Source organism: Charadrius vociferus, unplaced genomic scaffold, assembly GCF_000708025.1.
Source record: "Charadrius vociferus isolate BGI_N301 unplaced genomic scaffold, ASM70802v2 scaffold1, whole genome shotgun sequence".
NCBI classification, from domain to species: Eukaryota; Metazoa; Chordata; class Aves; order Charadriiformes; family Charadriidae; genus Charadrius; species Charadrius vociferus.
In genome coordinates this window covers 2,034,003-2,050,423 of record NW_009647680.1, presented here as the reverse complement: position 1 = coordinate 2,050,423, position 16,421 = coordinate 2,034,003, and the positions used below count along the sequence as shown (strand labels likewise).

General features: G+C 48.7%; 1 protein-coding gene across 1 annotated transcript in view; it reads left to right on the top strand.

The window, feature by feature from the left end:
• The first annotated feature begins 726 nt into the window (after positions 1 to 726).
• The window catches only part of AMOTL1 (angiomotin like 1), a 46,064-nt gene continuing 30,369 nt past the window's right edge, over positions 727 to 16,421 (top strand). Inside the window, exons 1-2 of the mRNA XM_009881235.1 lie at positions 727 to 865; positions 3,351 to 4,239. Coding sequence (XP_009879537.1) covers positions 3,410 to 4,239 — 830 coding nt within the window. The 5' untranslated portion in view covers positions 727 to 865; positions 3,351 to 3,409. The remainder of the gene's footprint in view (positions 866 to 3,350; positions 4,240 to 16,421) is intronic.

Sequence of the window (16,421 nt, the reverse complement as noted above, 5' to 3'; positions counted from 1 at the left end):
GATTTAGGATGAGCCCTGTTGCTTGCCAGGTGAGCTTGTTCCTGCTCACTGACTGTGAAAGGGGCTGGGGGACTAGTCCGGCCGTCGATGTCTGTGGGATGCCGGAGTTCAGGCGTGCGGCTCCTGTGCAGTCAGTCTGCCGGACACATTCCCATGGCCCTCCAGCTACATCCTTACCCTATTAAGAACATCTGGACAAAGTGATTTATAAACTCTCTCCCTTGATAGAGTTGGCTGTATTTTGTCTCGGCAATTTTCTGTATTGCTGAACTATTATTCATGAGCAGATTTTGTGGCTAAGCCTTTCCCAGACTTTAGCCCTAGTGAATGTGTGGCTGGGTCCTCACCTATCCCTCTTCCCTTCTTTTTACCCACTCTTTCTTTCAGTTTTGTCTGTGCCTTGATTTGTGAGCTTGTCACTGTCAGCTCTTAAATCCGGGCTGTGCCAGCCTTGCTTTGTACATGGACTGGGGACCTGGAAGGCCAGGCTGGGTTGGTGCATGGAACATGACTTGGTGGCTGCCTCTTGTTCCTCAGAGCTAATGTGTTATTTTGGTGGTGAGGACAGAAGAGATGATTTGCTCGGTGGCCTTGGCAAGGCTTCTTAGGCACCTAGCCACGCTCAAGAAATTTTTTTTTTTTGCTTCTGTCATAAGTGATGGCTTTATATTTTGTCATTTGGGTATTTTATTTACTGACATCCTGTTTTTTCTTGCAGGCTCCACATCTGTTTGTTACAAGCCTACCAGCCCAGTCCAGGTACTGGAAGACACTGGCTTTCTTTACCAGGATCACCAGTTATTTGCTGGCAGGCATGAAGTTCCTCCGCTAACAGCTGAAGCAATCAGTGCCAAAGAAAAAGCTGGTAAGTGGGTGTCCACACTTTCATACGAATCCGCCACATTTATTTCCAGGTTTTTTTCTGAAGCATAAATTGAGCAGGTTAGACCATTTACAAATAATATTTACGGAGTTGAAGGCCAGCTCCTCCTCCTCCATAAAGTCGAAGGGGAGTTGCCTTTGACTGGAGTGTTACGACCCACCATCATTTGTCACTTATGCTTGTGGAGGATGCAACATTTCTGCTTGTCCTTCAGGGCATGGTTGTTCTTCACTGCACAACTGGACTTAGATCCATAGCTTTTTGCTGATGGAGCAGGACCAAAGGTGCCCTGTGGAAGATACACTGTGGTTGTCCTTTTGAACTTCAAAAATAGGCAATTAAGATACATCCCCCAAATATGAGGATGGTAACAGATGACTAGCGTGGGGGTAAAAATCCTTGGGTCTATGATTAAGAGCTGTCCTGACCACACAGAGTTGGCTTTTTCCACTTTCATTGAGCTTATCTCAGGTGTAGTCTAACAACCTCGACTGTGAGCTTTCTGGTATGTTAGGGTGAGCTTTCTGGTATGTTGGGGAGATTTTTATTTCAAGTCTGTGGAAACGTCCAGTATGATGAGGCTTCTGTGTACCGCAATAACATGAATAAAGCAGTAAGAGCTGCAGGGGCTTATGAAGTAGATGGACACTTGGCTGTTGTGCAGATGGGTAGATGGAGGTGTGTGTGTCTGTGCATCTTGTTGGCTTAAACACCAGGCCAGGGAGCTGACAGATCCTCTGAGGGCTGGTGGCCAGGCTGCAACCACAACAAGTCAGGCTGGCAGGCAGATAGCCTTGTCTCAGGGGAAGGAGGAGAAGTGTATTTCATAGGGCAGACATGGAAGGAAACAGCCTGGGAATCTTCTCTCCCCTCAAGCCCTACAATGATCTTTAAGGCTTTGCTGCAAAATTGTGAGTGGAAATGACCTATTCTCGTAGTCAAGAGGCAAAGGCTTTTTTTTTTTTTTTTCTCTTCCTCTGGGTTGTATGTGAATTATCCCACAGCATGTGCAGTAACTGATGAAACCTCAGGGAAATACCAGACCTCAAGAGAAAGTTTGCTTTTTAACTACTTTCAAATGCCAAAAAACAAATGTAAGTACTTTTGACAAACTCCTCTGAGAATTGGAAACAGCAGGAGGGAGAAAGAAAGTTGCCAAGAAAGACCTCAAAAAACTGAACTGAAAACGGCACCTCCTTTTGCCTAGGGACATTGGAGGACTCTGTCCAGAGCTACAGGCTTAGTCTTACTTTTATCTACACTGGGGTCTTTCAGGAGCACCCCTCTGGGCTCAGACACTGTTCAGACAGAAGGAGAGCTCCGGGAGGGAGGGATCCCAGCCTCCCAGCTGTGGTTATATGCCATTCGATGCTTAGCACTGGGCAAGTGCCGCTGCATGTATGGTGCAAAAATGGTACCATTGCCTCTGAATGACCTCAATAGTCTGTTAGTGTTCTGTAGCTGGTCTGTCTGTGTTCTTTTTAAAGTGCTGGCGTTACATCTATGGCTGTAATGCTTTCCTTGTACTCACCCAGCAAAATTATGACACTTAGTTGGTAGTATTGACAGTAATTAAACAGTTAGTATTGACTCTCTTAGAAATAGCATTATTGGTCAGAAGGGAAATTGCAGTTTTAGGGAAAGGTGCCAGTGCACAGATTATTCTTTAATTACACTTTTAGTACACTTTTATTTTCAGTGTCATTTCACAGTTTTTCTATGACACAGTCTGCATTTCACTTTTTTGTAGCAGGCAGTGCACTTAGGAGGAGATTTGACTCATCTGACTTTGGCCATCAAAAATACAGCATCGCATTTAGTATTACCATGCACGCTGCCTCTGTAAGCCATGCAGGGCATCCCCAGCAGGATGTCAAACACTGGAACAGGCTTCCTAGAAAGGTGGTCGATGCCACAGGCCTGTTGGTGTTTAGGAGGCATTTGGACAGTGCCCTTAATAACATGCTTTAACTTTTGGTCAGCCCTGAAGCGGTCAGGCAGTTGCAACTGAACTGAACCAAAACTGAATCGAACTGAACCGAAATATTCTATTCCCATTCCCATTCCATTCCATTCCTATTTTAGAAAAGACCAGATTTCCCTATGACATTGTCTGTCCCTCCGTTGACTGGGGAGGGGGTTCAGTGCTGTGGGTATGGGGCACGTGAAGTATTACAGAGGGGAGGGCTGGGAAGGGGCGGGGAATATATTTTTAGGGGTCACTGCAAACAGAATTAGGGATGATTTGGGGTGGGGGAGACGAGCAGGGAGCAGTGCCCTGCCTACTTTGCCTGCTTCCAGCTATGTCCCCTTTGCTCCCAGGGGCACCCTGGCAGGGCACTGCCCCTGGGGTGCACCCTGGGCAGGGGGTCACAGCCGTGGGGTGTAGGAGGGGAAAAAGGGTGGGTGGGGGATCGGACCTCCCGGGCAGCAGAGCTAATGGCCGCCTGTCTCTCTCCCTGCCCAGCCGAGGAGGCCCTCTGCACCCTGCGCCCACCCAGCTTCCGCCGGGTCCCAGAGGCGGAGATGCGAGGGGCGGAGGAGGTGGCAGCCGGCACCGTCCTGCAGCGCCTGATCCAGGAGCGGCTGAGGTATGGCAACCCCAGCGAGAACATGAACCTGCTGGCCATACAGCACCAGGCGACGGGCAGCGCCGGCCCCTCCAACAGCACTGCCAGCACTCTCTCTTCCGCAGAAAACCTCACGCCCGAAGAGCCGCCAATGGTCCAGCCGTCGGGGCGGCAGGAACCGCAGGGGCAGGAGCACCAGGGGGACGGTGCTGCGATGGAGAAGCAGCCCCGGGCCCCGCAGCCCCCGCACGGCACCGAGGAGCTCCCCACCTACGAGGAGGCCAAGGCCCAGTCGCAGTTTTTCCGAGGCCAACCGCCGCCGGCCACTACCGCCGCTGCCCCGCCGGGATTCTATGGTGCATCGGGCCCGAAGTCCAGGACAGAGGGGAGGCCGACGGTGAACCGGGCCAACAGTGGGCAGGCGCATAAGGACGAGGCGCTGAAGGAGCTGAAGCAGGGCCACGTCCGCTCGCTGAGTGAGAGGATCATGCAGCTCTCGCTGGAGAGGAACGGGGCCAAGCAGCACCCCCCGGCCCCGGGGGGCGGGAAGGGCTTCAAGGCGACCCCACCACCCGGCAAGGCCACGGACCCGCGGGGCCCACCGCCCGAGTACCCCTACAAAGGCAAGGCGGTGGCCCCGGGCAGCAAAGCGCAGGAGCACGGGCTCTTCTATGGCGAGCAGCCGGCGCAAGATGTCCTCAAGGCCTCCTACGCCGCCCCTCAGCCTGCCCGGGCGGAGGTGCCCCTCGTCCGCTACCAGCCGCCCCCGGAGTATGGGGTGAGCAGGTAATGGCCGTCAAGAGGGGTGGGGGGGTGGGTCTGCCAAAGGCGCCTGATCCTGCCCTTACTGGAGGAGCCATCTTCTGCGGGGCTTGGGTCTCACGTAGATGTGGCCTCTGCGAGCTTCAGCCGTAGGCACATGGTGGGGACGTCACGCCCTGGCACAGGGTGGCACCCCCATCTCTGAGAGGGCTATATAAAGCATATATGTCGCTTATGCCCCTACTTAAATCTTCCCAACAGAGCTCACGTGGGGTTTTCGTGGTACCGGGCCCCTCGTGCCAGGCCTCCCCACAAGCACCGGTTTATTCCAAGCGCATTAAAAATAATCCAAAGCATTTACTCTCTGCGAGCTGATCCCTGCGAGCAGCGCGGGTCCTGCCCAGCGCCCAGAGGATAGCCTGCATGTTGGGGCCTTCCCTTTTCTTACTGTACCTAAACACAAGTGTTTCTCTGTCTCATCCCCGTCTTTTTGACCTGCCGGACAGTATTTTGCTGGATTTGGAAGGCTGGAGTTGTCTGGTGTGAATGTGGGTGGCTTTCGAGTTGCAGGCTGGCTCATTAGGTCTTTCCTGACCCCAAAATCCCCAAAGGTTTTGTCAGCATCGACTTAAGTTGCACGCACTTACTTTGCCACAGCGCAGGCATGGAGAAAAGGTGGCACAGCTGACCCAGCTCTTCCTTTCTGAAATTCATAAGGCATGAAATGAGGGAGTAAATACTCTGCCTTTCAATGTTTGTGAAAGTTTTGTTGTCAAGGCAGGGAGGAATTTGGAGTGTTGCTTTGGTGAATGTTGCAAGGCAGTTGGGACAAGCGGAGGGCCGCTGACCTTCCTCAGCTACACGTGTGTTTTGATTACCAGCCTACCACTGTGCAGAGTTTGTGTGTTTTTTTCAGAGCAAGATATTTTTAAGAGCTCAGCGAAAATCTCTGTTTATGCTAAGAAACAGCTATACAAAGTTGAGGGCAATGGGGTTGAGCTGGGGCCATGCTCTCCCGCAACCATTCGCAGTGCTAACAAACATCTCCAGCACCAAGCAGATTCATCCCCGCAGAAAAGGAGCCGGTTTGGGGTTTTTTTATCACTCTAGGAAAATGATGATTCAATATCCACAGAGTCTGTTCTGCTGAGTCCATGTAAGCAAGCAGACCTGGGTGCTGCATGCACTGCTGCAGCTAACTGGAAATGGTACTGGTGTTGAGTGAGAAACCCTTTGGGGCCACTTCCAACACCTTTCCCAGGTGCTTGATCAGCAAGGTTAATGCTGAGAAACCCCTTGATTTCAGGGCAGCTTTCTGCACCAGCAGCACACGCCAGCCCCCAGTCTTAACCCAAGGCGCTGCTGGATCACCCCACCAGCTGTGGGGAGAACCCCCCTGCTTCATGATCATGGTTACTACTAATTCCCGGTAAGGCAGCACAGTTTGACCCCCAAATCACACTGCAGAGGGAATGCCTGCTACCCCTGCATGCTGTTTTCTTTGCATGATGGTGGAGAAATGTCCCTCCTGGCAGGTGCAGGGACACTGGGTGGATGTGTTGTGCAGCAGAGGACTGGCAGCGTGGCAGAGCAGAGTCACTGCGGTTTGCAGACTTCTTAAAAAGTCTTGGCTGGTGTCTTTCATGCGGCTCAGCAAGGACCTGAATATCTCTCGCTCCGCAAATATCCCTGCTGATTATTCCAGCATGCATTTCCACGGGTAGGTTAGGAGGCTGACATACCTCGGGGGGTATTTCACCCAAGCTAGGTTTGGTCTAAGGTGTATGGTCTGTCTTGTGCTTTCTATAAGGTGACTTCGGGTAGGTCCTTTCACGTGGTGCCTGGATTTTGGGGGATGTTTCCTACCTACGTGTTCCTTCTGGCTAAATGTGAGGTGGTAATCAGCACTAGCAGGACAGTTGCTCGCTTGCAGGCTGTATTTTGTGCCATTGCTTTGCACAGTGCTTGCAGCTGGGGGGACATTTGGCTGTGCAGGATATGTCAGACAGTGAGCCTCTTGGTCTCGGCGAAGTGGATACCTTCATCCTCATCTTGTTTTTTTTTTTCTATGATATTTTCTGATCCAGGGATGTCAACCTTTCACTTTGCTTGGGAGCACTGAAGTACTCACCACTGGCATTACCTGGACTTGTTCTTAATTGGTGTGAACTTGTTTGGTTTTTTCTCCTGTGCTGTATCCAAGTTTGTAACTGGCCTCACAGAGACTGCAGGATCCGCTTGCGGCCCTGTTACCTGGGAATATTTGGGTGACAAAAGCTTTTAGGAAGTGGCGGTAATTCCAGTGTGCTCATCACTTGCCATTTCTCCATCTGTGTGAGAGCAAGTTAAAGAAGCAGCCGAGCTCTGGTGCATTCATGCGTGCATCTCGGACTGTGTCGTGGTATGGACTTGCTCAGGTCTGGAATGAGCATGGCTAAAATGTGATTTCACAAAATTGCCTCTGCCCCAGATATTCCTGTCTATGGAGAGGGTTAAGGCAGGTTACCTGTCTGGGGACGTCAGCCCCATCTCTGCTAGAGGACTCATCTGGGCAGAAGCCCCTGAGTACTGCTGGAGGAGAGCTGGGAGCTGTGTTATGCTGCCAGGCTGCTCCCAAGCACAAACCTTCCCGTGCCTCTGCTGTTGCTCACTGCTTCCCGCCCCTACCTGGGAGCTGGGGAGGCTCACAGATGGATGTCTGACTGGGACAGAGGACCTCAATAAGAGAGGTCAAGGTCAGGGACTGCCTGGTTTCATAAGGTTAATAGAGTAAAGTTTGGAGAGGCTGTTTTTTCTGTTAGGAGCAAGCGAGGTGAGAAATTCCAGCTTTCATCTCATTGCGAGGGCCTGGGAAGGAAGCAAATGGAAACGGAGCTTTGCCTGTGGTCGGATGGGAATCTCATATACCCCAGCATCTCCTTTTCTCTGGCCAGTATCTGTTCCCCAGCCCATCCATCCTGATATCCTTCAGACAGGGACTGTGCAAAAGGCTTCTACCTTCCAGAAAAGAGAGAAGCACAGATTTGCATTGGTCCAGAAGCACCCACAGGTACCAGGGATGGAAAAGACCTGTAGGGCCACCAATCATCCACTCCCCTTCAGTCCCTGTGTGCTGATGGAAGTGTGGCTGGAAACCCTCAAACACTGGCAGGGAGCTGTTGAAGTAGATGGGATAAATGCAGCTGCCACTTAACTTGCTTTTTTGGTTTGGCTTTCTTTTTTTTTTTTTTTTGGCATGTGGTTGGTTTTATAGGGATTGTTGCCTTTATAATCACCATGGTGAAATCTCACAACCTTACTGTAAATCTTAAGACACTTGGTATTATCCTGAAGACCTCCTAGAGTTATATGATGTGGTAATCTCAGCATTTATAAATAATAAGTATAATTATAAATTAGACTTAGTGGCCTTTGCTTTATGGACATCATGATTGCAGGGACCAGCTTGAACCCTGAAGCTTAAAATGACAAAAAAACAGAAGGCAAATAAAAAGTAACCAATACTTTTTCCTGTTTTAAAATATCAGTATTTTTAAGCCAGTTGCATGATGCTTGAGGGCCCTGACTCACAACTTCTGAATGCTTTAAGTTGGCCAAGTGTAATAATCTTTAGAAAACCTTTCCTTTCCTAGATGTGCAGCTATTCCTGAATGGTGTCTTTGCTAACTTTCCTTAGGTGCATGTTCAGAGAGTCACAGCTTCTCAGGTAAAAGGGTTTTGAAATAATAAAATTTGGTGTTTTTCACGACCCTTTGGATTAATTCCAGTTTGTGAAACATTCATTCAGTCCTCGTGATTATAACACTGTGTCTGGAGAATCCATCACGGCCTTTTCAGACTTGTTCCACTAGCTAATTGCCATGTCTGGCACAGATCTGCATCTTAGTTTTACCCTGTATTTTCTAGTTACCAGTTGGGATTTTGCAGTATCTTTGTCAGATACAGTGAGAAGCCCTGTGCTGTTGGTTGTTTAATGCTTTAAACAGATAGAACCTGGAGCCCTGTAATTATTTCACTGTTGTCAAAACCTCTTTTTTAACTGTGGAAAGCCAACCTGGACACCGTTGCAGTACCAGCTGAACCAGAGGCTAATCAGATATAATATCAGCTCTGCAATGTGACGCAATGTTCCTCGTTTACGTAGCTCATTAACACTTGCCCTTTCAGACATTGGCACCCCTGGAGCTCCCCCCATCCAGCTTGTTATCCAGTCAGGCATGTGAGGGTAGTTGCGGCCCAGGATAGGATTTCCCACCCTTTTACTGTAGCTAGCTGTATTTATTCCTGGGGGAAAGAACTTGGACCTGCTCAAGTCCATATTGTTTCTCTGTGCCCTGCTTAAGCAGTGATCCAGATCACTCGGTGCAATGAATCCTCTTCATTGCTCCCAGTGGCCCTTCTCACATCCTGGTGTCTCTTATGCAGAATGATTTCTTTCTCCGCACCATTAATAAAAAGTGTGTATAATGCAAATGAAGCCTTGAACTGGAAACACCACCGCTTGGTGAGGGGAATTCAATCATGGCTACATGCAGAAGTCAGTCATGCAGGCACCTTCTAATTCTGATTTACTCCATGCATTTTAAAAGGTGGCATGCAACTGAAGAATAAATCTGGGCTGTTTTTAAAGATATCCTTTTTTTATGTCTCTCATAAAGTTCCACCCTGCCTGGATGTAGAAGCCTATATTTAACTGCTGGAATAGTCTCTGGCTTCTCTGGTTATTTGTGTATTACCCCTCCCCCCCTCCTTTACTGCTGTTTTCAGACAACCTGTTGATATTTACTCATACAGCCACATGTCTGTGGCTGCTGAGGGGACAACAAGGAGCTCCTTTTCCTCCCTGAGATGCTGCAGGAAGGCTGGCGTGCTGGCAGCATGGCCAAGCTGAGGGATGTCACACCCAAGCTGACTTCTGCTGGCGTTTCTCTGTGAGGATAGCCCAAGTGCAAGCGTGGGTTGAGGGCTGTGCTTCCAGCTGACGTGGATGCTGGCAGCCCTGCAGAAGAGCTTTGTATCCTCTCCTTCTGGTCTAATCTGCCTTTCATTAAAAGAAATGAAAGAGAAATGAAGCCGTTCCCATGGCTTGGGTGATGCCCGTGTCATTTCTCTTTACCCTCTGTGTTAGTATCCTGGTTGGCTCCTCTAGGAGCGCAGAGGGTGAGGAAGGCACCTTTTCCTTTGCTGAAAATGAGCTGGGCTTTAGAATATCTATTCTAAGTGGATACCTGTGAAGAAATACAAATCCTGTTCCTCTCTTAACTACGTAGGTTATGTTTAATATGGCATGTGTCTTTTCAGATGATAATTTTGCCCTGCAAATCTTGATGTAATCATCCCCTGAAGAAGCCAGTTCAGATCCTACCAGCTCTAACAAACATCACTAATAAAATAGCGAATTATGGACATATGAGAGTTCAAGTCTGCAGAATGGTTTTGAAATAAACCCTTGTGTTTACAAGGTACTGCAACTGTTGCAGACTCTGTAAGCCAGTAGATACCATGAAGTCTACATCTTGGCTATGGAAAGTCTTCTCCCATTTCTGGCTCTATCGGCATTTAATGATGGGTATATGACTGTGTCTCCTTGCACCATGACCATCAGACTGAGCTTACTGACTTCTCTGGCGTCCTGTCTTTTTTCCACGTAGTCATAACACTGATGTTATCCACAGCTACAAAGAACAGCATTTGAAATCTGCTTTGTGACAGCAGAAATCATAGTTGAAGTCTGGTAGACACCTGGGTCTGAGGTTAGTATCCAAACTCAAGACTCCGAGTCAATGGGCAGAAATAAGCACCTTTCATGCACTTTTTAAAAGCCTAAGGCAGCTTCAAAGATCTGCGCCTCAGAAGTGCCTATTTCTCTTCACTGACTCAGCTGGAGCATCCACAGTAGATGTGCAAAGTTGTGAGATGGAATCCCTTGGGAGAGTCTTGGAGAGATGAAGTAGACCAGCCTGTCCTAGAGGCAAAGAAAGGCAAAGCGTTCAGAGAAAGATGAGCTAAATAGGTTGGAGGAGGGCATTTTAATTATGAATGTAAATGCCATAGTATGTTGGAAATAAAGTCCTTCCCTCGCTGGCCACTCTTCATCCCTACATACAGGAGAGCTGCATTGTACCTCCAGCAGGGCAGTGGTAAACTTTCCAGAACATTTACAGGCATTTTCATTTCATTACTTCCTAATACTGCCCTGCTTTATCAAGCAATTACAATTTCCTGATGGTCAACAGCAAATGGATTTTTATCATTAATTGTCCTCTTGGGGTTTCCTATTCCTACATACAAATTCCCCACCAAATTCCTATTTGGGGTCATTCTTGCTTCCAGGCATTCCAATATAAGAGGTGTATTATGACCATGCCTAAATCTGGGGGCTTGGGTGGCCTTGCTGTATTCTGAGGCCTTTCTTGTAGAAGTGAAGTCCGTGGTCAAGTATTTTGCTGGAGACACTGTATTGCAAGCTATATATAGCAAGTTATTATACACATCATGAGGTATACATCACTTAAAAGAGAGAGTGCAGTCTGGTGACCCTAGCATGGTAGCCTGAAAGACTCACTGTCTGCATGGCACTCACTGTTCTGAAAGCTGGTTTCCTTAGTTTTTTCTTTTTTTCTTCTTTCCATTGCATTGCAGAGTATATAGGAGCCTTACTTCTACAATAATGTCAACAAAACAATATGTTTTCAATAGAAATGTAGCTGAAGTATTGCAGAGATAACCAAAACTCAGAATGTTCCACAGTTTCATGCTTTTAAGAAGGACAATTTTCAATGAAAATGTGTTTGGCTGGAAGATTTTAACCTACTCTAATGCAGAATAAGATCAACATTTAAAATACAGTAGAAGCATTTTGAGAATGTCATTCTTTACTAAGTCTGAAGGAGCTCAGGATAATCCTGATTGCTTCGTTTCTTTGGAGCTTTACGTGAGAGGTTGGATGTGAACTAAGCTGATGTTATAACTCTCCTATTTCTACAAATGTTGATTTGTTAGTATGAATCGCTGTGTTGATTTCATTGCATATACACTTGGAGATTTTGCAGTAGGCTTAGTCAGAATTAAATTGGGACAGATTAAGCAAGTGAAAGGAAAGTCAGAAATGTGTTCATTATGTTGAACAGACGCGTTTCAGAGATGTAATGTCAATTTTGCCAGTTTAGTTTCTAAGCTGGAAAACACTTTGGAGAATTTCGCTTGTGGGCCCAGCTATTGAGACTCTGGTGCCTGGCTGCTGCTACAGGGTGTAAATCTTTAGTAGCTCAACAAATGGTTTGTAGTTCAAGAAAATGGAGATCCCGGTGATCTCTCCTCCTCCTGGAGTGTAAAGCTAGACAGACCAAAGTGCATGGGAAAAGGTTAAATGGATGGGAGGTTGAGATTTCCCAAAAGTACAGTGTCAGGACTTCCTGCAAGTGTTTAAAGGGTATATCTACGACCAAAAATCATACTACTTCATTATGAAAAAGAAAAATTGCTGTATCTCCATTGGTTTAGATTCAGAGATCAATTTAATTATATTGCTCTAAGCTATTCCCATAAAGAAGTGAGAAAATCTGTGCCTGTAGCAAATTTGTGTCTTTGTAGTGGTATGACTGTCCAGACAGATGGGCTTTTACTTGCATAAAATCAGTTGTGGCCTTTATTTTGGTGAAGACTAACATTCACAGTGGGTTGAATTAATTGGTAAAACACGCAAGTGCAGACTGGCTGTAAGCAGCGCTGAGGAGTTGCCATGTGCTTGGCTGAGTTTGCGCATGCTTGTGGAGCATCTTCTGCATCACAAGTGACACCCCTTGCTCATGATGTTCTTTATTGTTCAGATTTTCGAGCAAAACCATATTCCAGTCCTGTGATGGGTGTGGGGTCCCTTGCTGGGTTTTACATGCTGAGGCATGCTTGGTGCAGGGCTGGCTGGCCTCACCAGCTCACATGGCCTTGGATTGCCAGGCACTGCTAGGAGATGTGGTTTTGGTCTCAGGAGGGTAAAACGAGCCCCCCAGGTCAGTGTGACCCCCCTCCCTGCCCTGGCCCAGGACATCCTGCTGTGAGGTCCCAGCAGCAGGCAGAAGTGGCGAGGCTGGAGAAGCAGTAAACTCCAAAGGCAGGTGAGCAGGGAGCAGCATCTTAACCCAGTGCCCAGAAACTCTGGGGCCACCTTGGCCCCACTGCTTTGAGGGTATTTCAGGGGAAGTTGTGATGTGCTTCCTTTTGCAGCCCTGAGATTTGCTCACCACTGTCCAAAGGCCTCGGTGCAGATACACCAGCCATAAAGTCAGCTTGGGGTTGAGGATGCATGCTGCTTTCCTTTCTGGCCATACAGCTGATGACAGATGCAAGAGAGCAAGGCAGCCTAACACCCCAAATTAAAGTGATACGCCCCCTGCTGCGATGCCCTCCTTCCTGCTAAGGCAGCGTCGAGTACCACTGCAAATCACTGCAGGCAGTACAGGAGAAAGAGCTGTGGTAGCATCCTCTCCTCTGGTGGCCCTGGCAGGGGTGTTGGACTAGATGAGCACCAGAGGTCCCTTCCAACCCTGACCATTCTGTGATGGTTTTTGGCTCCAGCTAACATGGCATTTGATGAGGGGTGTTTTTGCATAGCAAAACTGCTGCTGTTTACTTTCTCCTGCTTCTTTGTGCTGTTGCAATGCCTCCGTGGTGTGGACTGCAGCACGAGATGAGTGAGCAGGGCCAGCAGGGACAAAGCTCTCACCAGGAACGGCAGGTAAAACTTTGCAATGTTTCTTCAGAAACAGTAAGATTGTGGAACAGATCCTCCTGGAAGATATGTCAAAACATATGGAAGACGGGGAGGTGATCAGAGACAGCCAACATGGCTTCAGCAGGGGCAAATCATGCCTGACTAATCTAGTGGCTTTCTACAATAGAGTAACCGCATCAGTCAACAAATCAAGAGCTACTGGTGTCATCTGTGTAGATTTCTGTAAGGCCTTTGATATGGTCCCCCACAACATTCTTACCTCTGAATTGGAGAGACGTGGTTTGATGGACGGACTGTTAGACGGATAAGGAATTGGCTGGATCACTGCATCCAAAGAGTTACTGTCAATGGCTGAATGTCCATGTTGAAAACAGTGACAAATGGTATCGCTCAAGGGTCCGTACTGGAACCACTACTGTTTAATATCATCATCAGTGACACAGGCAGTAGGATCAAGTGCACCCTCAGCAAGTTTGCAGACCACGCTGAGCTGAGTGATACAGTTGATTTGCTAGAGGGAAGGGATGCCACCCAGAGGGACCTTGACATGTTAGAGAGGTGGGCCTGTGTGAACCTCATGAAGTTCAACAAAGCCAAGTGCAAGGTCCTGCATCTGGGTTGGGGCAGTCCCCAGTACAGACCGGGGCACAAATTGATTGAGAGCAGCCCTGCTGAGAAGGACTTGGGGGTACTGGTGGACAAAAAATTGGACATGAGCCAGCAATGTGCGCTTGCAGCCCCAGAAGGCCGACAATATCCTGGGCTGCATCAAAAGAAGTGTGGCCAGCAGGTTGAGGGAGGTGATTCTGCCCCTCTACTCTGTTCTGGTGAGACCCCACCTGGAGTACTGTGTCTAGCTCTGGGGTCCCCAGTACAAGACATCGACCTAGTTAGAGCAGGTCCAAAGGAGGGTCATAGATCAGAGGGCTGGAGCACCTCTCCTATGAGGAGAGGCTGAGAGAGTTGGGATTGTTCAGCCTGGAAAAGAGAAGGTTCTGGGGAGACCTTATTGCAGCCTTCCAGTACTTAAAGGAGGCTTATAAGAAAGATGGAGAGAGACTTTTTACCAGGGCATGTAATGACAGGACCAAGGGCAATGGTTTTAAACTGAAAGAGGGTAGATTTAGATTGGACATAAGGAAGGTATTTTTTACAATGAGGGTGGTGAGACAGTGGTGCATGTTGCCCAGAGAAGTTCCCCATCATGAGAAGTGTTCAGAGTCAGGTTGGGTGGAGCTTTGAGCAACCTGATCTAGTTGAAGATGTCCCTGCTCATTGCAGGGGGGTTAGACTAGATGACATTTAAAGGTCCTTTCCAACCCAAACCAGCCTACGATTTTATGAATTACTCAATGTTTTGTTGGCCATATGTAAAGTGTCATACAGCACCTCCCTGCCTTACTGCCCTTTAGAAAATTTTATCCACTTTCAGTAGATGTTTAGCTCCTAAGTCATTAGGCTGCACCACTGCCAGAGAAATAATATACCTGGGGCTGAGAGCAAACCCTCCTGGCCCTGGGAGCTGCCTGCGGAGAATGGCCCTTCTCCTGTGTTCCTGAGCTGCCTCCATGGGTGTTTAATTTACCAGGGGAGACACAGCCTATGCTGTGCAGATAAAAGCTGTCTCAAGGCCAGGGTGAGCTCAGCACAGGTTTTCCCAATGCTGGTTGCACAAAGCTTGGCTGAGATCTTCCTCTTGAGGATGCCGACCCTGGACCAGGGTCTGTGCTGCCGCGCAGGTTAGGATTGTGCTTGCATTTGGGAATGGGCTCATCGCTGGTCGTTGCTCCATTTCAATACCTGTCTGTGCCACAGTGGATGCATCGGGCAAAGTATGAGGGCCGGGATGGGAGTGCGGGGCTGTCTGTGCGCTGTGTCTGGGGGACTGCAGAGCCCAATTTGCTTTCCTTCTAGTTTGGACAGGAGATATGACTGACTGAACTGCTGGCTTTCCTCACCGTTGTGTGGCTTGGTGGGGACAAGCGTGTTAGAACAGAGCTGTTCGCTTTTAGGGCAGGGCTTTAAAATTGCCTTTGCTTTTCATCTTGTTCTGCTACAGTTGAAGACAGTGACGGGTTATTATCAGTAGAATTAGGCCAATGCTGAGAGCTTTTGAAAACCCCGCTTTGAGAAGCTGTGTAGGTGTTGAAGGCAATGGTAATCGTATTTATTATGTATTTATATAACACAAAATCATCTGTCATTCATGGATCTTTGAGGCCAAATGGTGTAAATACATGTGTTTGTTAGGTCTCCTGCCTCATGTAGGGTACAGAAGTAAAGGCAGTGACAGCTACAGCAAGCCTAATAGCTTGTGGTTAAGCTAAAAAACAACTTTCAGAAGGTGCTTGATTGCAGACTTCAGGTGGGCTCCAGCAGCCAGCTTACTTTCCAGCCCAACTGGGCTCTGACACAGATGTCCCGCATGGTCTGGGTTGAGTCTCTTAGACAAATGCGGTGTAAAAGTTTCACAACTTTGACATCTGGGCTGAGGAGTGGCTCAGCCTGTGCACAGCGAGGCTCTGCTTGGGGCTGCTCACTCTGGCTGAGACTCCGAGGCTGCCTGTGCTGTGGATGGAGGGATGGAGATGGGTCCTGTGCAGACAAGCTTTGAGCTGCTCCCTGCCTGAATTTCCCCCTTTTGAAACATGGGCAGTCTTCCTTCTGGAGCTCACAGGGCTGAAATGCAGGATAGAAGTGAGGGACTCGAGTCCTGCCTGGCCAGCAGCCACAGGGTTGCCCTCACTGCTATGGCATCCTCCTGGGTTATCCTCCAGCCATTGCAAATTGTGACTTGGGTGGATTAAAGAGCCACCCGCCGTCAGAAAGCCTAACCCACAAGCAGGTCCACCGCCAGCTCGCTTCTTATCCTTCCACGATATGAGCCTGGTGGGTGATGGATGCCGTTAGTCGGGGAGTGACACAATGAGGTCTCGCGCTGGAAGATGGCTTTCGTGGCTCGCCGTGATTGACCAGGGCTGTGCCTCCAGCAGCTCTGCAGCAGCCCTTCCTTTTGCCGCTTGCTAAAGCCGCTCGGGGACGCTGCTTTGCTCACATCACTTCCTTTCACCTCCCAATTCGGCCGATCAGCCGGTCTTGCTCCAGGCAGGGAGCGGTGTTCGAAGGGTGAGTAATGCATCCCTTGTGTTTCCTTCAAGCCCGCTGGCTCATGCTTCTCAGCGGTGGGGTTTGTGGCAAGGGGGGGGCAGGGAGAGGCTGGCTGGCTGCTGAAATATTAGCTGCGCACCTAGGCAAAAATGCCGTTTTCGAGTCAATGCTTCCTTTATCCGTTCATGCTAGATGTATACATCACTGTCAAGAGCAGGCGAGGAGACAATTTACCCGGTCCCTGCTGCGATTGTTGGTATTTAGGAGTGACTAAGGACTGGAATCATGACCGTACAGTTGTAACCCTATTAATAAACCATGCAGTCATTAGGTGAAAGCTCCTGCACGCATTTCGAGGGCGCGCGGC